Source organism: Misgurnus anguillicaudatus, chromosome 19 (genome assembly GCF_027580225.2).
Source record: "Misgurnus anguillicaudatus chromosome 19, ASM2758022v2, whole genome shotgun sequence".
NCBI lineage: Eukaryota > Metazoa > Chordata > Actinopteri > Cypriniformes > Cobitidae > Misgurnus > Misgurnus anguillicaudatus.
Genome location: NC_073355.2, coordinates 4584782 through 4603634, shown reverse-complemented (window position 1 = coordinate 4603634; position 18853 = coordinate 4584782). Strand labels below are relative to the sequence as shown.

Below are 18853 nucleotides of genomic sequence, written 5' to 3'. Positions count from 1 at the left end.
TAATAATAATAATAATAATAATAATAATAATAATAATAATAATAATATTAATAATAATGTAATAATAATAATAATAATGTAATAACAATAATAATAATGTAATAATAATGATAATAATGTAATAATAATAATAATAATAATAATAATAATTATAATAGTAATAATCATTATAATAGTGATAATAATAATAATACACAGGAAAATTGTGCAGTTGCATTTACATTTGGTAGCAGCCCATTAGGATTTTAAATCCTTGTATAGGCAGTATGTATGTTCACAGGTTTAGTTACTCTCACAGTGTGTCGTTTTAAGTTAAAGGGCTCCAGCTGTTTAACTTATGCACAACATCAATGCACCCTGCAAAGGCTGAAATGAGATTGCTTTTATTCAATTTATTTATTCTGCAGCATAATAAAACGTGTTTCTACCAGCTGAAATAGTTTTTCTAAATTTGGCACAGCTGTTGCCAGTATGTGTTGAAACTTTTTCGTGATCTGTCATTTTGAAACGACATGTCTTTGATTTGCTTTAGTCTTGATAGTATTTTCTCACTCTCTTACTTTCTCTCCAGGCATTTCTCCGCTCTGATCTGTCTGCACTTTTGGAGCGTGTTGGCTCAGGGAAGGAGTCTTTAAGCTTCATGAGGAGGCGTATGCGCAGACTGGCTGCGCAGTGGGCTGCAGCTGCACGCAGACTTGAAGAGCACCTGCGCGGTCAGTACAGAGAACAGAAGAGGGTGAGCTGTCACACACTGTCTATATTAGGTGAAATTACGGTGCTAAAAGATATAACAAAGTTGCTATTAGTAAGACTTTCATTAACACCATTCGGTTATTAAAGGGACACTCCACTTTTTTTTGAAAATGTGCTCATTTTCCAGCTCATTTAGAGTCTAGATTTTTCCGTTTTGGAATCCATTCAGCTGATCTCCGGGTCTGGCGGTACCACTTTTAGCATAGCTTAGCATAATCCATTAAATCTGATTAGACCATTAGCATCGTGTTAAAAAATAACCAAAGAGTTTAGAAATTTTTCTTCTGTAGTTACATCGTGTAATGAAAATACCTGAAAAGGTTTGAAGAACCGTAATATAAATATATCCTTAAGCCATTTCCTGGAGCTGCGTGTCATCATAGCTGTATTGTTCTTCGTCTACAGCTTTTTGAGTTTCTGTTTGAGAGTCTGTTTGGCTTTTGGATGTAGCGGCATTTCACCGTTATTTATTGAGAAGCATAGCAAGCATTATCGGCCGATCGATCTGACAAACCCTAGTTAGAAGCCAACCTAAACCATACAAATTATTTTCATTTTCTAACTTAGTATCAAGTCTGAGTAAACAACTTCAGCCACTTTAGATTAAATTACTGTCACGATGTGATACAGTTAGATACACACACTTTAAATGATAAATGTTCTAATGATAATTGTCTAATGCTGTTTCATGCATTTAGATGTTTACACTGCTAAGAGTTGCATTATCATGCTTAACATGGGGAAAGTTAAAAGGAGTATTTTTGTGCCAAATATTGTACAGTCAGGGTTTTTTTTTCCAAATATGGTCCTGTATGATGTCATAAAGGGCAGAATTCCTTGTATGGGCATTTCTCCTGGAAGTCGTCTGCAGCGCTGTCCGTGAAGAAAAAGTAAAGAGTTTGGTTCTAAAAATCTTGTTTTTTAATACTGCATTCCAGTTTTAGCCTTCATAACTAAGATAATACAGCTAAGTAGCGCAAGAAAACATAATAAAAATATGATAACATAATAATAAACATGTTTTGACTAAAAACAAACTCTTTAAGTTTTGTCGTTTTGCTTTTAGATCAAGCAATCATAAAAAAAAGTGAGTTTTTGTTTGTGCAGTAGATGCCGTTTTTTCTGGGGCAGCAACGTTGTGCAAACGTGTTGGTATGTTCTGTGACAAATGTTTCATAATCAAGGCCCAGTTCGACACTGAATTTGCAGATCTGAAAGATGGAGTGGTCCCAGTGATTAAAAATCTTGTAGGTACTCAAGATTTACATGAGAATGGCACAACTGTGTGTATGTAGTCACCTTTAAGTGAAATATTTTGCCTTCAAGTTAGACTGAAGTAATTTTAGGAGCTTGTGAATCTGTTTGTGGTGGCTGGTTAGATGATATTCATCTCTGTGGTCAATCTTTCCTCTGACTGGTGCAGCCTTGATGTCTCATTTCAAGTCATTTAACAGTCTGTTAGGTTGTGATCAGTCGCTGCGTTTCCCATCATTGCTCTGTTTTACAGATATGCTTTTGCATGTGTAATTACTTTTGAGAGGCTGAATTCTCCCTTACACTCAGTCTCAAGATGGATGATGTTTGTTTTACAGAGACAGTGTGTCATTTGTTTCAGACAGAGATGACATTCATTGTTTATAAATACCTCTAAAAACCTCCCTAAAATGCATGTTCACGTCCGAGCATCCTGAATTGCTGAACACATCACTTGTGTTAAGATGAGACAAGCAAGTTTTATTATGCATTACATATAAAATACAGAAGTGTCAAGAATACTTTTGGTGCTTATAAAGTAAGTCTGCGTTTTCACAAATGCATTGTAGACTGACTTTGAGCAGTCTTACGGGTTATTCACATATTGCGTCTTTGGCACGCTCAAGTTCGTTATTTCAAATGTAGGCGCTCAGTTTGCACGCTCATAATAGAAGTGACGCGGTCGAGACCATATAATAAAGGCTAGATGTCTTACGGTGGAGTCTCTAACGTAATCACTGGCGGCCATCTTGTCACAGTCAGCTCGCTCATTCGTAGCATTGTGTTTTAATGGTGCATGCACTTTTAAATAACCATTACTTGCTCAATTTTCTACAGATTTTCAAATGGTTTGATTTCTTAAAAACTTTATTAACGTAGCTATAATTCTGGATGCTTGAACATGTTTCATGAACATTTTTTATAAGTATACAGTTTCATGGATACATCTCTGACGTTCATAACAAACCAAACCATTTGAAAATCGGTAAAAAATTGTGTCTAAGGGTGTTTTCACATATAGTTCATTTTAAAAGAACCAAACTCAGTTCACTTAAAGTGAACCAGAAAAGGGACTAGCCGAATGTGACCTCAGTCCTTTTGGTGTTCACAATATAGTGGACTCAAAAGAGGACCCAGTTCTTTTTTTGGTCCTCTTCAGAACTGAAGTGATCTCAGACCCTTTCTTGTTCACATCACAACTTCATAAGAACTCAGACCCCAGCTTTCTGTGCAGCAGTTTATTTTGATTGAATGTCAAAACCACACGCGAAAAGGACCGGGACCTCATTGATTTCACATATCAAAAAGAAATCAAACCACAAACGAACCCAAAAGCGAACCGTGCTCAGACCACCTCCAGAAGTGGTCTGAGTTCGGTTCGCTTTTGGGTCCTTTTAGGGGGGTCTGAGATCACTTGGTTTGTGCACATACACCCTGAACTGCTCTGAGAGCGTTTGGAGGGCTCAAATGAACTAGGTGTGAAAACACCCTAAGTTATAGTTATTTAAAAGCACATGCACCATTAAAACACAATGCTATGAGTGAGCGAGCTGACTGAGACAAAATGGCCGCCAGGTGCGGACGTCGACCTCCATTGGCCAGCAGCACGGGTGAGACATCTAGCCTTTATTTACATATATATGGTCACGATGAGGTCGTTTTTTCCAGACGAGTCCAAACCGCATTGAGTTAAAACCATTTCAACTTTTCAGAATGCCGCAACCTCACCGCATGTCGTGACAAAAGCCTACGTGCCTAGTGTTTTCCACTAATTTTTAGGGGTGACATGTGAACGGCCCCTTACTGTTCGGCGGCAATCAATCAGAGATACTTCCCTTGAGAGGATTCCTGAGAATGCATTCGAGCATCAGAACGTCCACTACTCTTTTTCTATAGCATCGGTGGCAGGGCGTGTGAACGTTACAGTTACATTTGCAGCTTTTTTTTTCAATTTTTTAGATTTTGTTGCATTTACAGTTGTCATATTAAAGTGCAAAAGTTGATTAAAGCTGTTTGTTTAACCTAGTTTTATGTTCATCTGTCTTCTGCAGTTTAACAGAACAAAACATATGTATCACTTTTACAGCAGACAAGTCAATGCAAAGAATCCATCATATTTGATATAAAGGTTACAACTATTAGTGAGTGCGTTTACATGCACAGTCTTACGACGATTATGCTTAATAAACTGATAACACGTGGGGTCATGTAAACGCGTAAAACGGTTTTCTTTAATCGGAGAAAGCCCATAAACGGCGTAAACAAAAACCGTTCGACATGTAAACACCTTAACCGGCTCTCATGTTTTGTCCATGTGAGCATGTCTCCGCGTGTAAAAGATAGACGTCAGACGCGGTAGTCAGAGCAAAGTAATGCATCAAAGTCTTATATTTACAGGTTCTGGAGACACGAAAAGAGATAAAACAATATAGCTTAAGACAGATATGCCGTCGGCTTTTTGATCAACTATTATGTACTATAGGCGATGACGTCACTACCTGCGAGAAACCTGACAAATCTCCCATGTAAACGCATTTCGCTGCTTTAGTAAACGCATGAAAACTGTTTTTTATAATAAGCAGATTTTTGATAGTTATCCGCTTATTATGTGCATGCAAACATACTCAATATATCTCTCTCTCTCTCTCTCTCTCTCTGTTTCTCTCTCTCTCTCTCTCTGTAAGCTGGTTTTCAGCATTCTCACATAGTCTACCAATTCATCCATGATGTAAATGAGATCTTTAAGCTTTAGTATGTTATTATTTAGTAATATTTATAGTATTTGAGGCACTTATTTGAAACTGACGTTGGCTAAAACTGCACCACACTACACTCTCAGAAATAAAGGTACAAAAGTTGTCACTGAGACAGTACCCTTCAAAAAAGTACACCTTTGTACCTAAAGAGTGCATATTAGTACATCAAAGATACATATTGGCAGGTCAAAAATACATATTTGTACCTAAATGGTACAAGGACCTTTTTTAAAGGGTACTGCCCCAGTGACAGCTTTGTACCTTTATTTTTGACAGTGTATGTATTTGTCAAATGCCGTGTCTTGGGCCAAATTCTGAAAAATATGAAGCAATTTCTAATTTTAAAAAAGTTCATTGGATTTTGTTTTAAATTGAAAAGGCATTGATACATAAAAAATATACACTGTAGCCTTTATTTATATACTGTAGATGAGATGATATGTTATAGTCATCCATACTTACTCAAGTGCTCAAGTGTAGGGGTGTAAACGGTGTCAAGTATTGTGAAATATTCCTGGATGGCAAAAACACGTTTACTAACTGAGTGCTTTCAGCATTTACTGAATTGCAGTGTAAATGCTCCAATCCCTCATCTGCATGATATACGAGAGCAGCAGTAATGTTTTGTATCTGGGCCTCGTTAGCAACAGCTGATCCTGGAACAGTAGATTGCTTAAAGCACTGCTTTTTTCATCGCTGCCCTGGGGTGTTTACAAATCTTCCACTAGTTAATGCATGACAAAACCAGCGCTCGACTGATGCTCAGCCTGGGGATTTGCAGATCTCTCACTAGCCTACGTTTCAATCGACTCCACAGCCAAGTGATCATGTGACAGACAGATAAACAATTCTGCATCTTTATGCAAGAACCAATATCTGTTAACAGTACAGGGGTATGTGCATTACAGTTTCGTCTGTTTTCTGTGTAAATGGTTGATTTTAAGTGATCTAGTTTTGTTACGTTTTGTTTTAACTTTTTTACTAAATTACTGAGACTAATAAACTGCCATTATGGAGAAATAGTTAGAAATAGGGAAAATTCAAGAGACATTTGCTCACTTTTCTGGGGCTCTACTCTGTACAGATTACTGCATATTACTGTTGATTCATTAAATCGTTCAGTGACTTGGCCTCAATTAATCTTTAGGACAAAGACTGCATCATTTTCATTACTTTTCAAATCAGGACTTGTGTTAGGACAGATTCACAGAAATTAGAAGTAATGTTGCTGCTCCAGTGAATATTTACTACAGTCTAAGAAATGGTGGGTTATGTTCAGCCCAACGCTGGGTCAAAAAGGCACTAACTCAACCTGTTGGGTTATATTTAACCTATGCTGTTTTTTTAACCCATTCCTGTGTCAGGTATAAGCTATTGTGGTTAATCTAACCCAACAAAAATAATTCAGCATTGTTTAAAGTTTACAGTCTAATTTTTAAAGTTTATGTTGCATTATGTCTTGTTACTGTCTACTCCAGAAGGGCAGATTGTGATTGATAATTTTACTTGGGTTTGATTGTTTTCTGAATAAAATGTTTTGGTTGTAAATGTCAGTCATTCATTTGACAAACACAATGAGGAACTCAGCAGTCAGAACTTAAATTTCATGACTATATCTAGACTTTACAGTTTACATGGATCTTTAACAAGGCATCTGGAGCCTGGATAGATGTTGGTACAAATGAAATTCTTCTTTAAAGGTGCAGTGTGTACATTTTTGTGGCATCTAGTGGTGAGGTTGCGCATTGCAACCAACGGCTCAGTCTAATGCTCACCCCGCGTTTTTGAAACGCATAGAGAAGCTACGTTAGCCGCCACCGGACAAACATGTCATCGTCGGAGACAACTTGGTAAAAAAAATTGTCCGTTAAGGGCTTCTGTAGAAACATGGAGGCACAAAAAGGTGACTTCCATGTAAGGGAACCCTCGGTGTATGTAGATAAAAACATCTCATTCTAAGGTAATAAAAACATAACAGTGCATTATGAAAGGTCTTTATACACCCCTGATAATATAGTTTTGTATAATATTTTTTCATTTATGTCAAGAGATCCTTCTAAAAATTACACACTGCACCTTTAAAATACCTTTGTAGTATTATCAAACTACATAGTCAAGTTATCATTAAATTTCACGACACTTTAGACACAGACATCAATTACACTGTCAGAAAAAAAGGTTTAAAACTGTACCTTTTCTGTCACTGGGGTGGTACCCTACTATTTTGTACCTTTACAGGTACATACTAAACATAATACAATGCTGTGTACCTTTAAAGGTACAGTTAACTGTTTTGTACCCCTAAAGCTTAACTGGTACACAATTGTTCCTTAAGGTACACAAGGGTATAATATTGTACCCCAAAAGGTACAACATTTCAATGCGTTGTATACCCATACATGTACAAAACAAGGGTACCAACCTAGTGAGAGAAAAAGGTAAAATTTTGTAACCTTTTTTTCTGACAGTGTACTTTCATGGGCTCTTTCATTCTTTTTCGTTTTGTGTGACAGAAATTAAAAAATAGCTCAAACATTTTGTCCACAGATTTTTATTAAACATATGTACTGTATGTTTAGACCAAACAGATTTTTAAAATTTTTAGAAAGGACATAAGTCTTCATTAAAGACACTGGCATCCAGTATCGCTTGAATTGATTATACAATCATAATAAAAAAAACTTATTAATGTAACCAAAATGATTTTTTTTAAATATTTTTGCGTATAATAAGCCCGGTATATTGCAGTTTGTAATCTTTATAAAAAGGAATATAATTTTTATTAAATATTTATGGGTTTAAGAATTATTTGTTTATTTTTCAAAAGACGTTACATATGCGCAGCATGAACAATTCATAAATAAGGAATGAAAATTATTAATTTATTCTTTATTTATGTATTCTGTTTTGACAGTTATTCATCTGAAACATTGCAAAACAGACAATGTTTCAGATAATGTCAAATGTTCTGTGTTCCTTTGTGTTTGATTCTGAAGTCAAAATAAATTTGTTTGGATGCCCTGATGTGTTTGTCTTTTCATTTGGATCCTTTTTTATCTGGCTGGCGGGTATCATGATTTACCACCAATAGATTTAGTTTGCATTTTGTACTGTGCTTTACCTTGAGCCTGACAAATTAATTTCTGTAATACAGTGTGCTTCATAGTGCAGTTAAAAGAATTTAATGTAAAATAACATTTAATTTAAGTAAATATTTGTATTATTAAAAAAGTTACATTTTTAATTTATATTAATACCTAAATTAATATTAAACATATAAATATCATAACCTGCTAACATGGTTTAATTTCCTAAGCAGTCCACAGCAGCTGACACTTTCACCACTAATCCATGACAATGTATTTAACCATTACACAGAAAGCCTTGAGTAGTGGCATTAGGAAATGTTGTGGATTTTAAGGGAATGCTGTATGCGATTTTCATCAGGTCTCTGCTGTTAACCTCAGCTTTGTATATTTTCAGTTATAACTTAAGTAAGTGTTACTGTTAATAACGAAATGTCTTTACCTCTTTGATGGTTTCTTTACTCTTTCTTTTAGATCTTGGTGCATGTGGGCTTTCTAACAGAGGAATCTGGTGATGTGTTCAGTCCAAAAGTGTTGAAGGGGGGACCACTTGGAGAGATGGTTCAATGGGCTGACATCCTTACCACTCTCCATGTGCTGGGCCATAACCTCAAAATCTCACTGTCAGTTAAAGAGCTGCAGGGGTGAGTCGACCAGTAGCTGTTTGGCTACCACAACACAAAAAAACAAACATTTGGAAGCATGGTGTGCATTCATACTAGGGGCATGTGACCCACTACACCTTAACCCTCTGGGGTCTAGTTTTTTTTTTTGAGGCACTGTAGAAGTTTTGACATGCTCTGAGATTTGGCCTTTTCCCAGTTGCTTAAAACACATTGATGGCTAATATCATATAACATTCTAATAACACAATAATAATATGTGAGTAACATGTATGTACATGTTTTTTTAAGTAAATGATGTTTATGCATGGTTAGTTACAAATATATACTTTAGATGTTGCTGAAATAAGGCTGATGAATGCATACATTAACCTACTAAACGTTTGTTTAGTAGGTTATCATGGTTTAGTAGGTACTCATGGTAAAACTCTTAACAAAAGCAAAACCACTAGACTGTCATGAAAACAGAAAAGCCCATTTTGGTTTTGTTTGTTCAATGACAGTACTTCGCATCATCACTATGGCCTCGTACACACTGCAAACTTTTGAAAGTGACAACCGCATTTAAATGCGGGAGTGAATCCCCTAAATTAATGCTACATTGTCACTCCCTGCATTTAGCGGGAGTTAATTCGGTTGTATAATGCGGTTGTCAATCCCGTAAATAAATTACTGAAGTGTGTGTACAGAACAGGATTAAGCATTAAAAGGTGAAGTAACAATAAATTTAAGTGTGTAGGAGGGATGTATGTACTACGGTTGTAAGACATGATATTGTTAAATAGCCCAAGTGCAGTTTAGTTTTGAATGTAATGTTGATCATAAAACAGCTTATTACAACATACAATAAAAGACTAGAGTTAAAATTTGGACCTAAAAAAGATAAAACCAGAGGTGGGTAGAGTACTCAAAATCTGTACTCAAGTAAAAGTACAAGTATTTATACAAAAATGTACTCAAGTAAAAGTAAAAGTATCAAATCTAATTATTTACTTTAGGAAGAGTAAAAAAGTATTAGATGAAAAACTACTCAAGTAGTTAGTTACTCGTTACTTCCGATCTGATAGAGAAGTAGCTCAAAAGCACTGAATTTCAGACTACTTGGAGGGTTTTCACAAACCTCTCCTTAAAAGTCTCATATGTTCTGCTTATATACAAGTAAAGCAGCCTTTCTCAGTCCTGCAATGGGTACATTAACATCACATAACGTGTCATTTGAGAAAAAATCTCAAACATACACAGATGTTTTTCTGACGGTTAACTCTGTATTTATTTTCATATTCACAACACAAACTTGTCAGCATCTGCCTTTTAACATGCAAACAGTAAACAAAAAAGAACGTGTGTGTCTGTTTGTTATCATGTTTTTATATGAATAGGTTATTTTCATTGCCCTTAAAGTGCAATGACTGAACATAAACAGGAGCTTAATAAAAATGATAATTTTAGAATTTCATATGGAACTTATCTGTGTGTGCAAATCAACTCTACATTTATTATAATATATAATACATGTTTCTTTAAGATCAAACTTTATTCTTTTATTTTATTCATTCATTCTTTAGGAAGGATTTAAATAAAGTACAATCCCGTTTTAATTTTCTACACATTAGTGAGGTGTCCGGATTTGTGTATAAATGCAAGACGTCCTTACATTATGCTGTTCAGTTTGTTTAGTTGTGGGGAAATTATATAGAAATGTGCAGATGTGAACGTGCTGTTTGTATGGTTTAACTTACACTAGCTTTTGTCATCGCTTGCACAAGAGTGCATATGGCAAAAAAAAAAACTCGGACAGTGTGTGAAATGACCATTAATAGTGTTCAAATAATTAGACAATACTGTGACACTTACTTCAGGTTGGATCTTGAATTCCTGTATGCTGAGATGTCAGATCGTTTATTGAACAAAGCATGCATCGCATTATGAAACTATTCTTTTTGAGCTCTTGGAGTGAAAACATAGACCGAACTTGAAGCCACGCATGATCTGCCTCCAAACGCACACGCGCCCTCAACTGCTTCTCCTATCATCTACGAGCGGTCGCACGCGCGCTAAAGGGTGAAGCAGCCTGTCACACGAAACTTTCGAACACGCCCTATAAACTACACAACAATCTGGCTGGATTTACTGTAGTTTTACACAAAATCTCTTTAGAAGGTTTTAATGCACTTCATTTATACTTGTCATGGATGTTGGATTTGTTTAGAGCCGAAGAGAAGCCTATTACAAAATACCCTAGGGGTGATGCCTGCTTGAGTTTGTGCATGTAATGAGTCTGGTTTTGTCAAGTAGTTGACACAAAAGCAAACACACTGATGCAGACACATACACATGGACTCTTACAGCTCTTTCACATGAAAAGCAGTGTGGATATCATGACAGAAGGACATTTTTTACAAGGTTGTATGTAGTAGTAGCAGTAGCAGTAGCAGGAGGAGGAGGAGGAGGAGTAGTAGTAGAAGTAATAGTTGGAGGAGGAGGAGAAGTAGTAGAAGTAGTAGTGGGAGGAGGAGAAGTAGTAGTAGAAGTAGAACACTTTATGTTTAAGCTAATGTACAACATGCCTGTTCATGATGCCAGTAGGTGGTGCTTTGACTGTAACTGAATATTGCCATGTTGATGTATTCAGTCCAGGACTCAGATTGGACATTGCATGTAAATCATGTCACTTCCGGTTGCCAGCTGGTGGCGCTATGACCATAAGTGACTATTGACATGTAGATCTGTTCAGGTCAGGACTCTCATCAATCATCTGAAGTTTGGGACAGATCAGACACTGTATGCTTTAGTTCCAGCAACTTTCTGTTTCATAGCAAACATCGAACTTTGTCTGGCCAGAACCAAAACATATTTTTAGGTAGACTCAAATCCTTTGCGATTAAGCATCAAAATGGCCTTAAGATGAGATTTGCCAAATATGATGATGATCCAACAAAAACTCTAGGAGGAGTTCTTTAACCCCTTTATACCTGGTTTTTCAGGTGTTTAATCAGTCTGCCGTATTTTGATTGGTTGTTCAGCATCTTTATTGGTTTGGACCACAACACATGTGTAATGTGCATTCCAGTGGACGCAGGTCTAAAGAGTTAAACCTGGAAATGACAAAAGCTCAAAATAGCTGACTTCCTCTTTGGCTTACTGCTTCGGTCCAAGATATTATTTTTGTTGAAAAATCTAATCCAGAAAAAGAAAACTAACCACCAAATTGACCAATGTTCAAAAGTCGCTTACAGTTAACAAATATTCAGGAGACGATTAGGCAAACATATCAAACAAAGCTCTCTAACAAAAAAATAAACCTACACAAAAGAAAACAGAGTTTTACCTCCATTTAACAATAGGGTCCTGACTAAGTCTGATGAGGTAATCACACAAAGTGATATAACCTTACAAAAACCCAGGACTGAGCTTAAATGTTTGCGTCGGGATAAGATGCATCAGTCTTCTTGAACATGACCGTAGGCTTCATGTTGAGGGGGATTTAACCACAGCTGCTGTTTTTTTATTGCTGTGTAAATTTGTTTCAGTTCATATTTTTTGGTCTTCAAATCCTCAGAGAAAAAGTGAATCATTGTAAACATCACTTGATGTGCACATCATCAGGGTGGAATTTGTTAGGGTTCGTGAACCCAAAACTGACTTTCTTACCTTGAGTTTGTTCAGCTCCCTTCACCACACAGAAGATTTTTGTTGATGTAAACACATCTTAGGAAGAAAAACAGAAATGTTCCTGTCCTAAGAGACTTTCTGTGAATTTGAATTCGTATAAGAACACAATGACAACAGGTTCCAGTCTCATTTCAGACTCAACAACAACAACAACAACCAGTTTGACCTTCTCCTGTGCAGTTCTTTTCATTAAAGTAACACAACATACAAATGTATAAATAATTAAAATCTACAAACAAACCCAGCACACAAAGAATTAGAAACAATGAAAAATAAATAAAGCATTAGTGTAAGTACACCTGGAAGTTGAAAGCGGACACTTTAGTCCACATGTAAAATAGTGTGTGAAGATCATAAACGAAGCGCAGTCGTATCTACCAGTGTTGTTTTTGCCAGCCATTTTAGTTTTATTCTTAGTCTTTTAGATGAAAATGCTTTTTAGTTTTAGTCACATTTTAGTTTTAGTCACTTATAAACTTGAACGGCAACGACGTCACATACGTTAGGCTTGTTCGACTTCGTGTGGCGCTGCAAGAACCGACCGCCGGATGACGTCAAAGTACCGCGAGAAAGATCCGAGACGGCACTTTGACGTCATCCGGCTGTCGATCAAGCCTATAAATACAACTGCACGCGCGAATTTGAGACGTGAGGCTAAACGATTTAAAAGTTAAGAAAGCGCGTTCGGAAGAAAAGGAAAAGAGAATCTGACCACGTTAGGAACCGGACAAGAGTCCCACTCGGTCATGTTTTTACTCGTTGGCGTGAGCTAAAAGACAGCACTGGATGGGATGCTGATCTGGCGATCTTGTTGATGGACTAGTAAGTAAATCTCTCATTTGTAAACGTGTTTGCGGTCTATGTTGTATGTTGTTGCGCTTGCTTGTAATATGTCATGTGATTATCATGACAACAGTTGTCAATAAGCCTAGAGGTTGTAAATAGTGTAAACATGCACAATTTGCAAACTATTATGATAAATAGCAATCATGTATCATGTATAGTGACATTATAACGAACAACGTTATGAAATAATGCAACATACACAATTAACTTTGTCATGGCATTTTGTAATGTTTACGTGTGATTTAGCTGCAATCATGTAAAAACGCTATAAGCTAGCAAACGCGGTACTTTATTATTATATGCACTCTACACTTGGAATAAACTTCTTATTATCCTATTACCATCATCTGTAGTTTAGTAGACTATGCAGTAGCCTAATATTTGTATGAAATTGTGAAACATTACCTGGACATTATCTTCGGAGTACTAGAGTGGGAAATTACGACAGTTGCAAGTATTCTCCAGCGACTCTAGAGGTCCCTGTTTGACAAAATGCCGAAAATGCATAGAGCGGCTTTAACAGCGTGACCTGTTAGTTACTTTTAAAAAATATATCAGCGTGATGAGCCTTCAGGTGCCGCTTGAGGTTGGTGGTATTCTTCCCACCTAGTTTGTGGCCACATTTACCGTCGTCTACCAATTATGTTTTACGTTTTTCTTTCTGATGGATTATACTGAAAGTATGTCCATAAATCATCTTGTCATTTCCGTTTATTGGCGTCACCATCATGGACCTTCGATCTCGCCACAGCCTCAGCTGTGTTGTTGTTGTGTGAAATCTGGTGCGCGTGCGGGCATGGTGGCAGCAGTGTGGTGGACGTACACAAAACAAGGATAGGAAGCGGCAGCATTGCTGATACTTTTTAGCTAAAACAGACAGATTTCACGCAAAATAGGCAGAAATGACAAGCATTGTGAACGTCAGACTTATAATCATTTTAGTTCCGTCTCGTCAACGAAAACTCGAAAGCGTCTCGTCATGTTTTTGTCACCTTAGAGCCATTTTTAGCTAGTCATCGTCATGTTATCGTCATGAAAAAATGTGCGTTAATGAAATCATTGTTGACGAAAACAACATCTACTGTAACATTAAAATCTGGATAGTCAACTTTGGTCACTGTAATGTCATTTATGGAGTTAAAGCATTTGCCAGCAATAAGACACATCATGACACAGGGCTTTTACATATCTTCTCTGTCATTTTCTGTTCAGCAGATGACACTATGAGTAAAGCTTAAGCAGGCGATAGATAATGTTGTTCTTGCTTTCCTTAAAGTTCAAACTTAAAGTTCAACTTTTGGTTTTGTCATTCAATTTACCCGAATAAAAGACGTGACATTGGCTTTAGTTCTGGGTCTTGATGTTATTCTTTTATCTATTTGTTCGTGTTAGCCTGCTGGAGTTGAGGGCCTTGCCGATTCATATCTCTTCAATCGCCTTCAATGCGCCGCTTTGAAGTTAGATGAAATGTAACTCATACAGTCTTTTCTTAAAAAGAAAAAAAATGAACTCATTTTATGATCTGATCTGTCTATAAATTGCCATGTGAAACTGTGATACTAAGAAACCAAATGCTTCTTTTTGAGAACCAACTGAATAACACACTTGACAAATACTTTCCAGTGTCTAGAGTTTGATTCTTCTCATCTGAATTGGACCAAAAGTTTAATTTGGAAGGGAACAATTTTTTTACACCTCAATCCGAACTGATCTCAAGACTGACCTGACTTAGGTTGATCAATATCTCCTGATCAATGTATTCAGACTGTGTGAAACCATTAGACAATCTCTCTCGTGAGTCTCACTAATGCAACACCCTTTGATTGGCTTTCATTCTCTTTATTTCTCTGTCTGGGGAACAGGTAGATGTCTGTCCTCCAGCTGTTGGAGAGGTTTACAATACTTTCACCTCCACCGAAGTGACCGCTCTCTGTTCTCATCTTTATTCCTGCTGGCTGTGTGCTCTCAAAACATTCATGCTTTCCTGTCTTAAAGCCTAGCACACTTTTTCAGAAAGCAGACGACTCCGGTCCGAATCCAAAGTGGATCCATGGCAGTCAGCAGCTGCTGGTCTGCATTGTTTCCTTTTTGCTACAAAAAGCCTCTGATCTTAGCCCCCTCTGATCTTAGTTTCACAGTTGGTGTCCATAGCACTTGCAGTGCGCGTGCTTGTGAGACGCGTTCTGAGTAGTCACAGACATTACCATAAATTTCAGCCCTAATCTCAAAATCGAGCTGATTTTGATTGGCTAGTCAATGCTTTGGGCTTGAGTCGACTGTGGATCACATGACTTTAATTGATCTTTCTTTTTGCAAGAGCAGGATGAAAGTTACTGTTCACAAGCCGTGCCCTGAAGGATTATGTGTATCTTTTAATGATCGTTAGTCAGATGAATTTATTTTGTGGTGTCTTGGTGTAACTTTGTAAATCTTTATAATTGGTTGTTTGTTGTGCAGAGAATTATGGGTATCTGCCGTTTTCACCTCTGGCAGAAATGTGCTGTAATGTTTTCAGTGGTGTGCTTTTGTGTACCGTGTTGTTTTTTGTATGCCGCACCTTTAACTAGGTCTCTAGGTCTCCTGCGTCTTCTCAAAGTCATTATGATATTGTAATGTACCCCAGTTGCAAATCAACTGCTTTTGCATTCGTATAGCAGAATTAACTAAATTGCTCATATAAACAGAGTACCAGATAGTCATCATTTCTAATCTTTTCTTTACTAGATTACAATGTCTGTTGCATTGCACACTTGAGAATTTAAGTATTGTAGAAGATTGAGATGTTAACATTGGATAGTAGATGCTTTTATCCAAAGTGTTTTTTTTTTCTGTTTTTGTAGAGGGAGACAAATTTTAATGCACTTACTAAACAGTGACATTGATGGTCTGGTTTTTTTTTTGTTCTTGGTAATGTTAAACTGTTTACCCCAGCAACAAAGTCTCTTCGAGACATGAACATTTTCATAGTTCACCATTTGTTCACCACAGACAGTGATATAAAAAAATATTATAGTAAACTATCAGTAATTGTTAGCATTCAAAGAGAATTGTTTCCATGATTTGCTGAATTATACTGCAACAGCCAAAGCAAAATAGATTACTAATTGTCATTTTTTTATTTTTTATTTCGACCAGTCATGCAGCTCACTATAGTGTTAAAGCATTCAGTAATAGAAACCACAAACAGGGTTCTGGGGGAAAAATTCAAGGCCCTTGGATGTTTTTGAAAATATACATACATAGATACAGGTCATTTAAGTTCTTCCACCCTGAAGCTATTTTGGGGATTTTCGCCTGGATTTGGCCTACCCAATTTCAAAAGCTTCCCATACCCACATGCAGAGGTTTACATACAAATGTTTGGTATCATTTTACAGGAAACCCTTTGAAATTACATAAAACACTGTTGAAAGTGCTAAACATGGTTGTATGTGATGTCAGTCCTCTAATAAACACAAAAATAAATAGGCGCTTTTTGATGTTTTTTTTCTAAAGTTTTTATTTAAAAGTGTATAACTCTGGCCTTGAGTGCCTCAGCTCCCTGCAGACAGTTTTGTTTGATTCCAGCAATTGTCAGCTTACAGAGGAAAAAAGATTTTTTTCTCTATCATAATCTATGCAAAAGTTATTTTACTCCAACTGATGGGAGGAATAATACCCTTTTTGTATACAATTTCTGCCTAAAAACATTTGAAGTGCTCCCATAACCACATACAGTGGAATAAATGCAATTGCTTTATATCATTTTAAAGAAAACCCTTTGAAGAGACATAAAAAGCTGCTGTTTGTGACAAATAGTGTTATTTATGTTGTTTTTCATATGATGAAACACCAAATTTTCTTTTTTATGTTGTAAATACTGTCTTTGATAGTGTATAACTCTTGTTCTGTGTGCTCTAGCAGACTGCAGACAGTTCTGGTTGTTACCAGCAGCAGACAGTAAACACCCAAAAAAAGAATGAACTCTTTAGCATGTCGCATTCAAAAGTTATTTTCATTTTACTGAAGTGTCAGAAAATACATTTTTCATATAAATATTAATTTTTTGTTTTGCACATATAATAAATAGCAAGGGATTATTCATGCACACAACCAAAGAAAATGCTGTGAATGGACTCATTTTTTAGAGTAGGACCTAAGAGAAAAGATGGTGTATCATTTGTGGCTATCTGTGCTATCTGAGGCAGTCCACACTCAATTTTCCCATATGTTTACAAAAGACGATTTTTTACCTTATTATTCATTCAACTATTGTTGGATATGTGTTGATAATAGAACAAAAATAACGCTGTAGCCTTATTCCTGAGAATGAGAGCTTTCATTTGATATAAGACTTGCCCATGTTTGTCATACTTGAAAAATATGAAATATTTGAATATTAAATCATATAAAAAATTAGGGGGGGGGGTGATAGTGTAAATTAAGTGTAAATAACTTTCTTACAGTAAAAGATTTCTCAAAGTGATGCATATCTGGAGAAAGTAGAGAGTCTAAGCTTTCAAACAGTATCTCATATGTGTTACTGGGGTCCATGATGGACCATTAAAGATTAAAAGAATATTTTATTTGAGTCAAAATACAAAATTTTGTACCCGGGACTGGGTCCTCAAGTGCTTGAATCTATTTTATGCAAGAAGTTTTCTGGAAAAAAAATCCATATTATTCCCTGTGTAGTGTAGGATTATATCATAACATTTCTAGCCTTTTAAGCACACATGGTAAACTGTTTGCTTTAAATGCTTATATTTTCTCTATGCGAATGTTGATTCATACCAAAATGCTTTTTTGCATAGTTGTGTTTGACACATGAAAACGTCTCGGGTTACGTATGTAACTGTTGTTCCCTGAGAAGGGAACGAGACGCTGGGTCTCCCTTGCCATACTTCCTGCGTCTTTGGAAATATTTCGGATAGCGATATACTTCCTGGATCCCACGTTACCCTGTCTTTGTTGTTAAGCCTCACCATTGGTTGAATTTGATATACCCACTTACCCCTGGAGGCGTCCCCAAAGTGTCCCCGCAGTGACACAGTGCGAGTTCCCTCAAAAGGAAACTGTAACAATGTACTTAAAAGGTAACATGAAGTAACCTTGCTCTCACTCAAAATGTGTCCCCACATTTATTCCTTGAATTTAAGGGGACTGGACCTGGAAAGTCCTTGAAAGGTCCTTGAATTTGAAGTTAACTAAGGTGTGGGAACCCTGCACAAACTATTGATGGAAATTCAGCACTAACTCTTTCGCCGCCACGTCAATTAAGAGAAAACGCATCCCCGCCAATGACGAGATTTTCCGCTTTTCCGCAATACCGCTATTTTCCACCTATTTTCCAACTTATACAACCCGGAAGTAGCGCCTCACGTGAAAGAGAAAGAACTCCGTGTATGTTTTAAAGATTGCTCTGAATGGGATCTCTATCAAAAGTCCTTCGCAAAAATGGAATTATCTCAGCTTTTTGCTCAAAATTGGGTGTTTTTGAAGAAACCTACCCATGTTTGAGAGGTGATTACAAGAGAACTGATGAAGGTAGGATGAAACGGTTTTTTTTTTTTTTGAAAGCAGGGGGTCTGTTCTTTCATCTGACATATTGTTTGTTTATATATTTAAAGAAGAACATTTTCTGGAAGACATTAAACTTTTGAAAAAACGCTGGCGGGGAAAGAGTTAACATTGCTGCAGGTGAAAGGGTTTGCTGGAGGGTAAAGAGCTGTTTCATACATTTAGAGAATACATCAGTGTATTATTGCATTTATATAATGTATTCTTTTTATATTATGCAACATAATGGACAGAAAAGTGTTGGAACATTTTTGTAACAATAGTAACAATATAGCATTTAAAAGATAATTTAAGCTGCTAATAC

At 36.5% G+C, this 18853-nt stretch overlaps 1 protein-coding gene across 2 annotated transcripts in view; it reads left to right on the top strand.

The window, feature by feature from the left end:
- The window catches only part of LOC129427380 (alpha-1,6-mannosylglycoprotein 6-beta-N-acetylglucosaminyltransferase B), a 196859-nt gene that overhangs the window by 83074 nt on the left and 94932 nt on the right, over positions 1-18853 (top strand). For both annotated transcript variants that reach the window (XM_055183826.2, XM_055183819.2), the window contains 2 exons: positions 572-736; positions 8324-8493. In XM_055183826.2, coding sequence (XP_055039801.2) covers positions 572-736; positions 8324-8493 — 335 coding nt within the window. The remainder of the gene's footprint in view (positions 1-571; positions 737-8323; positions 8494-18853) is intronic.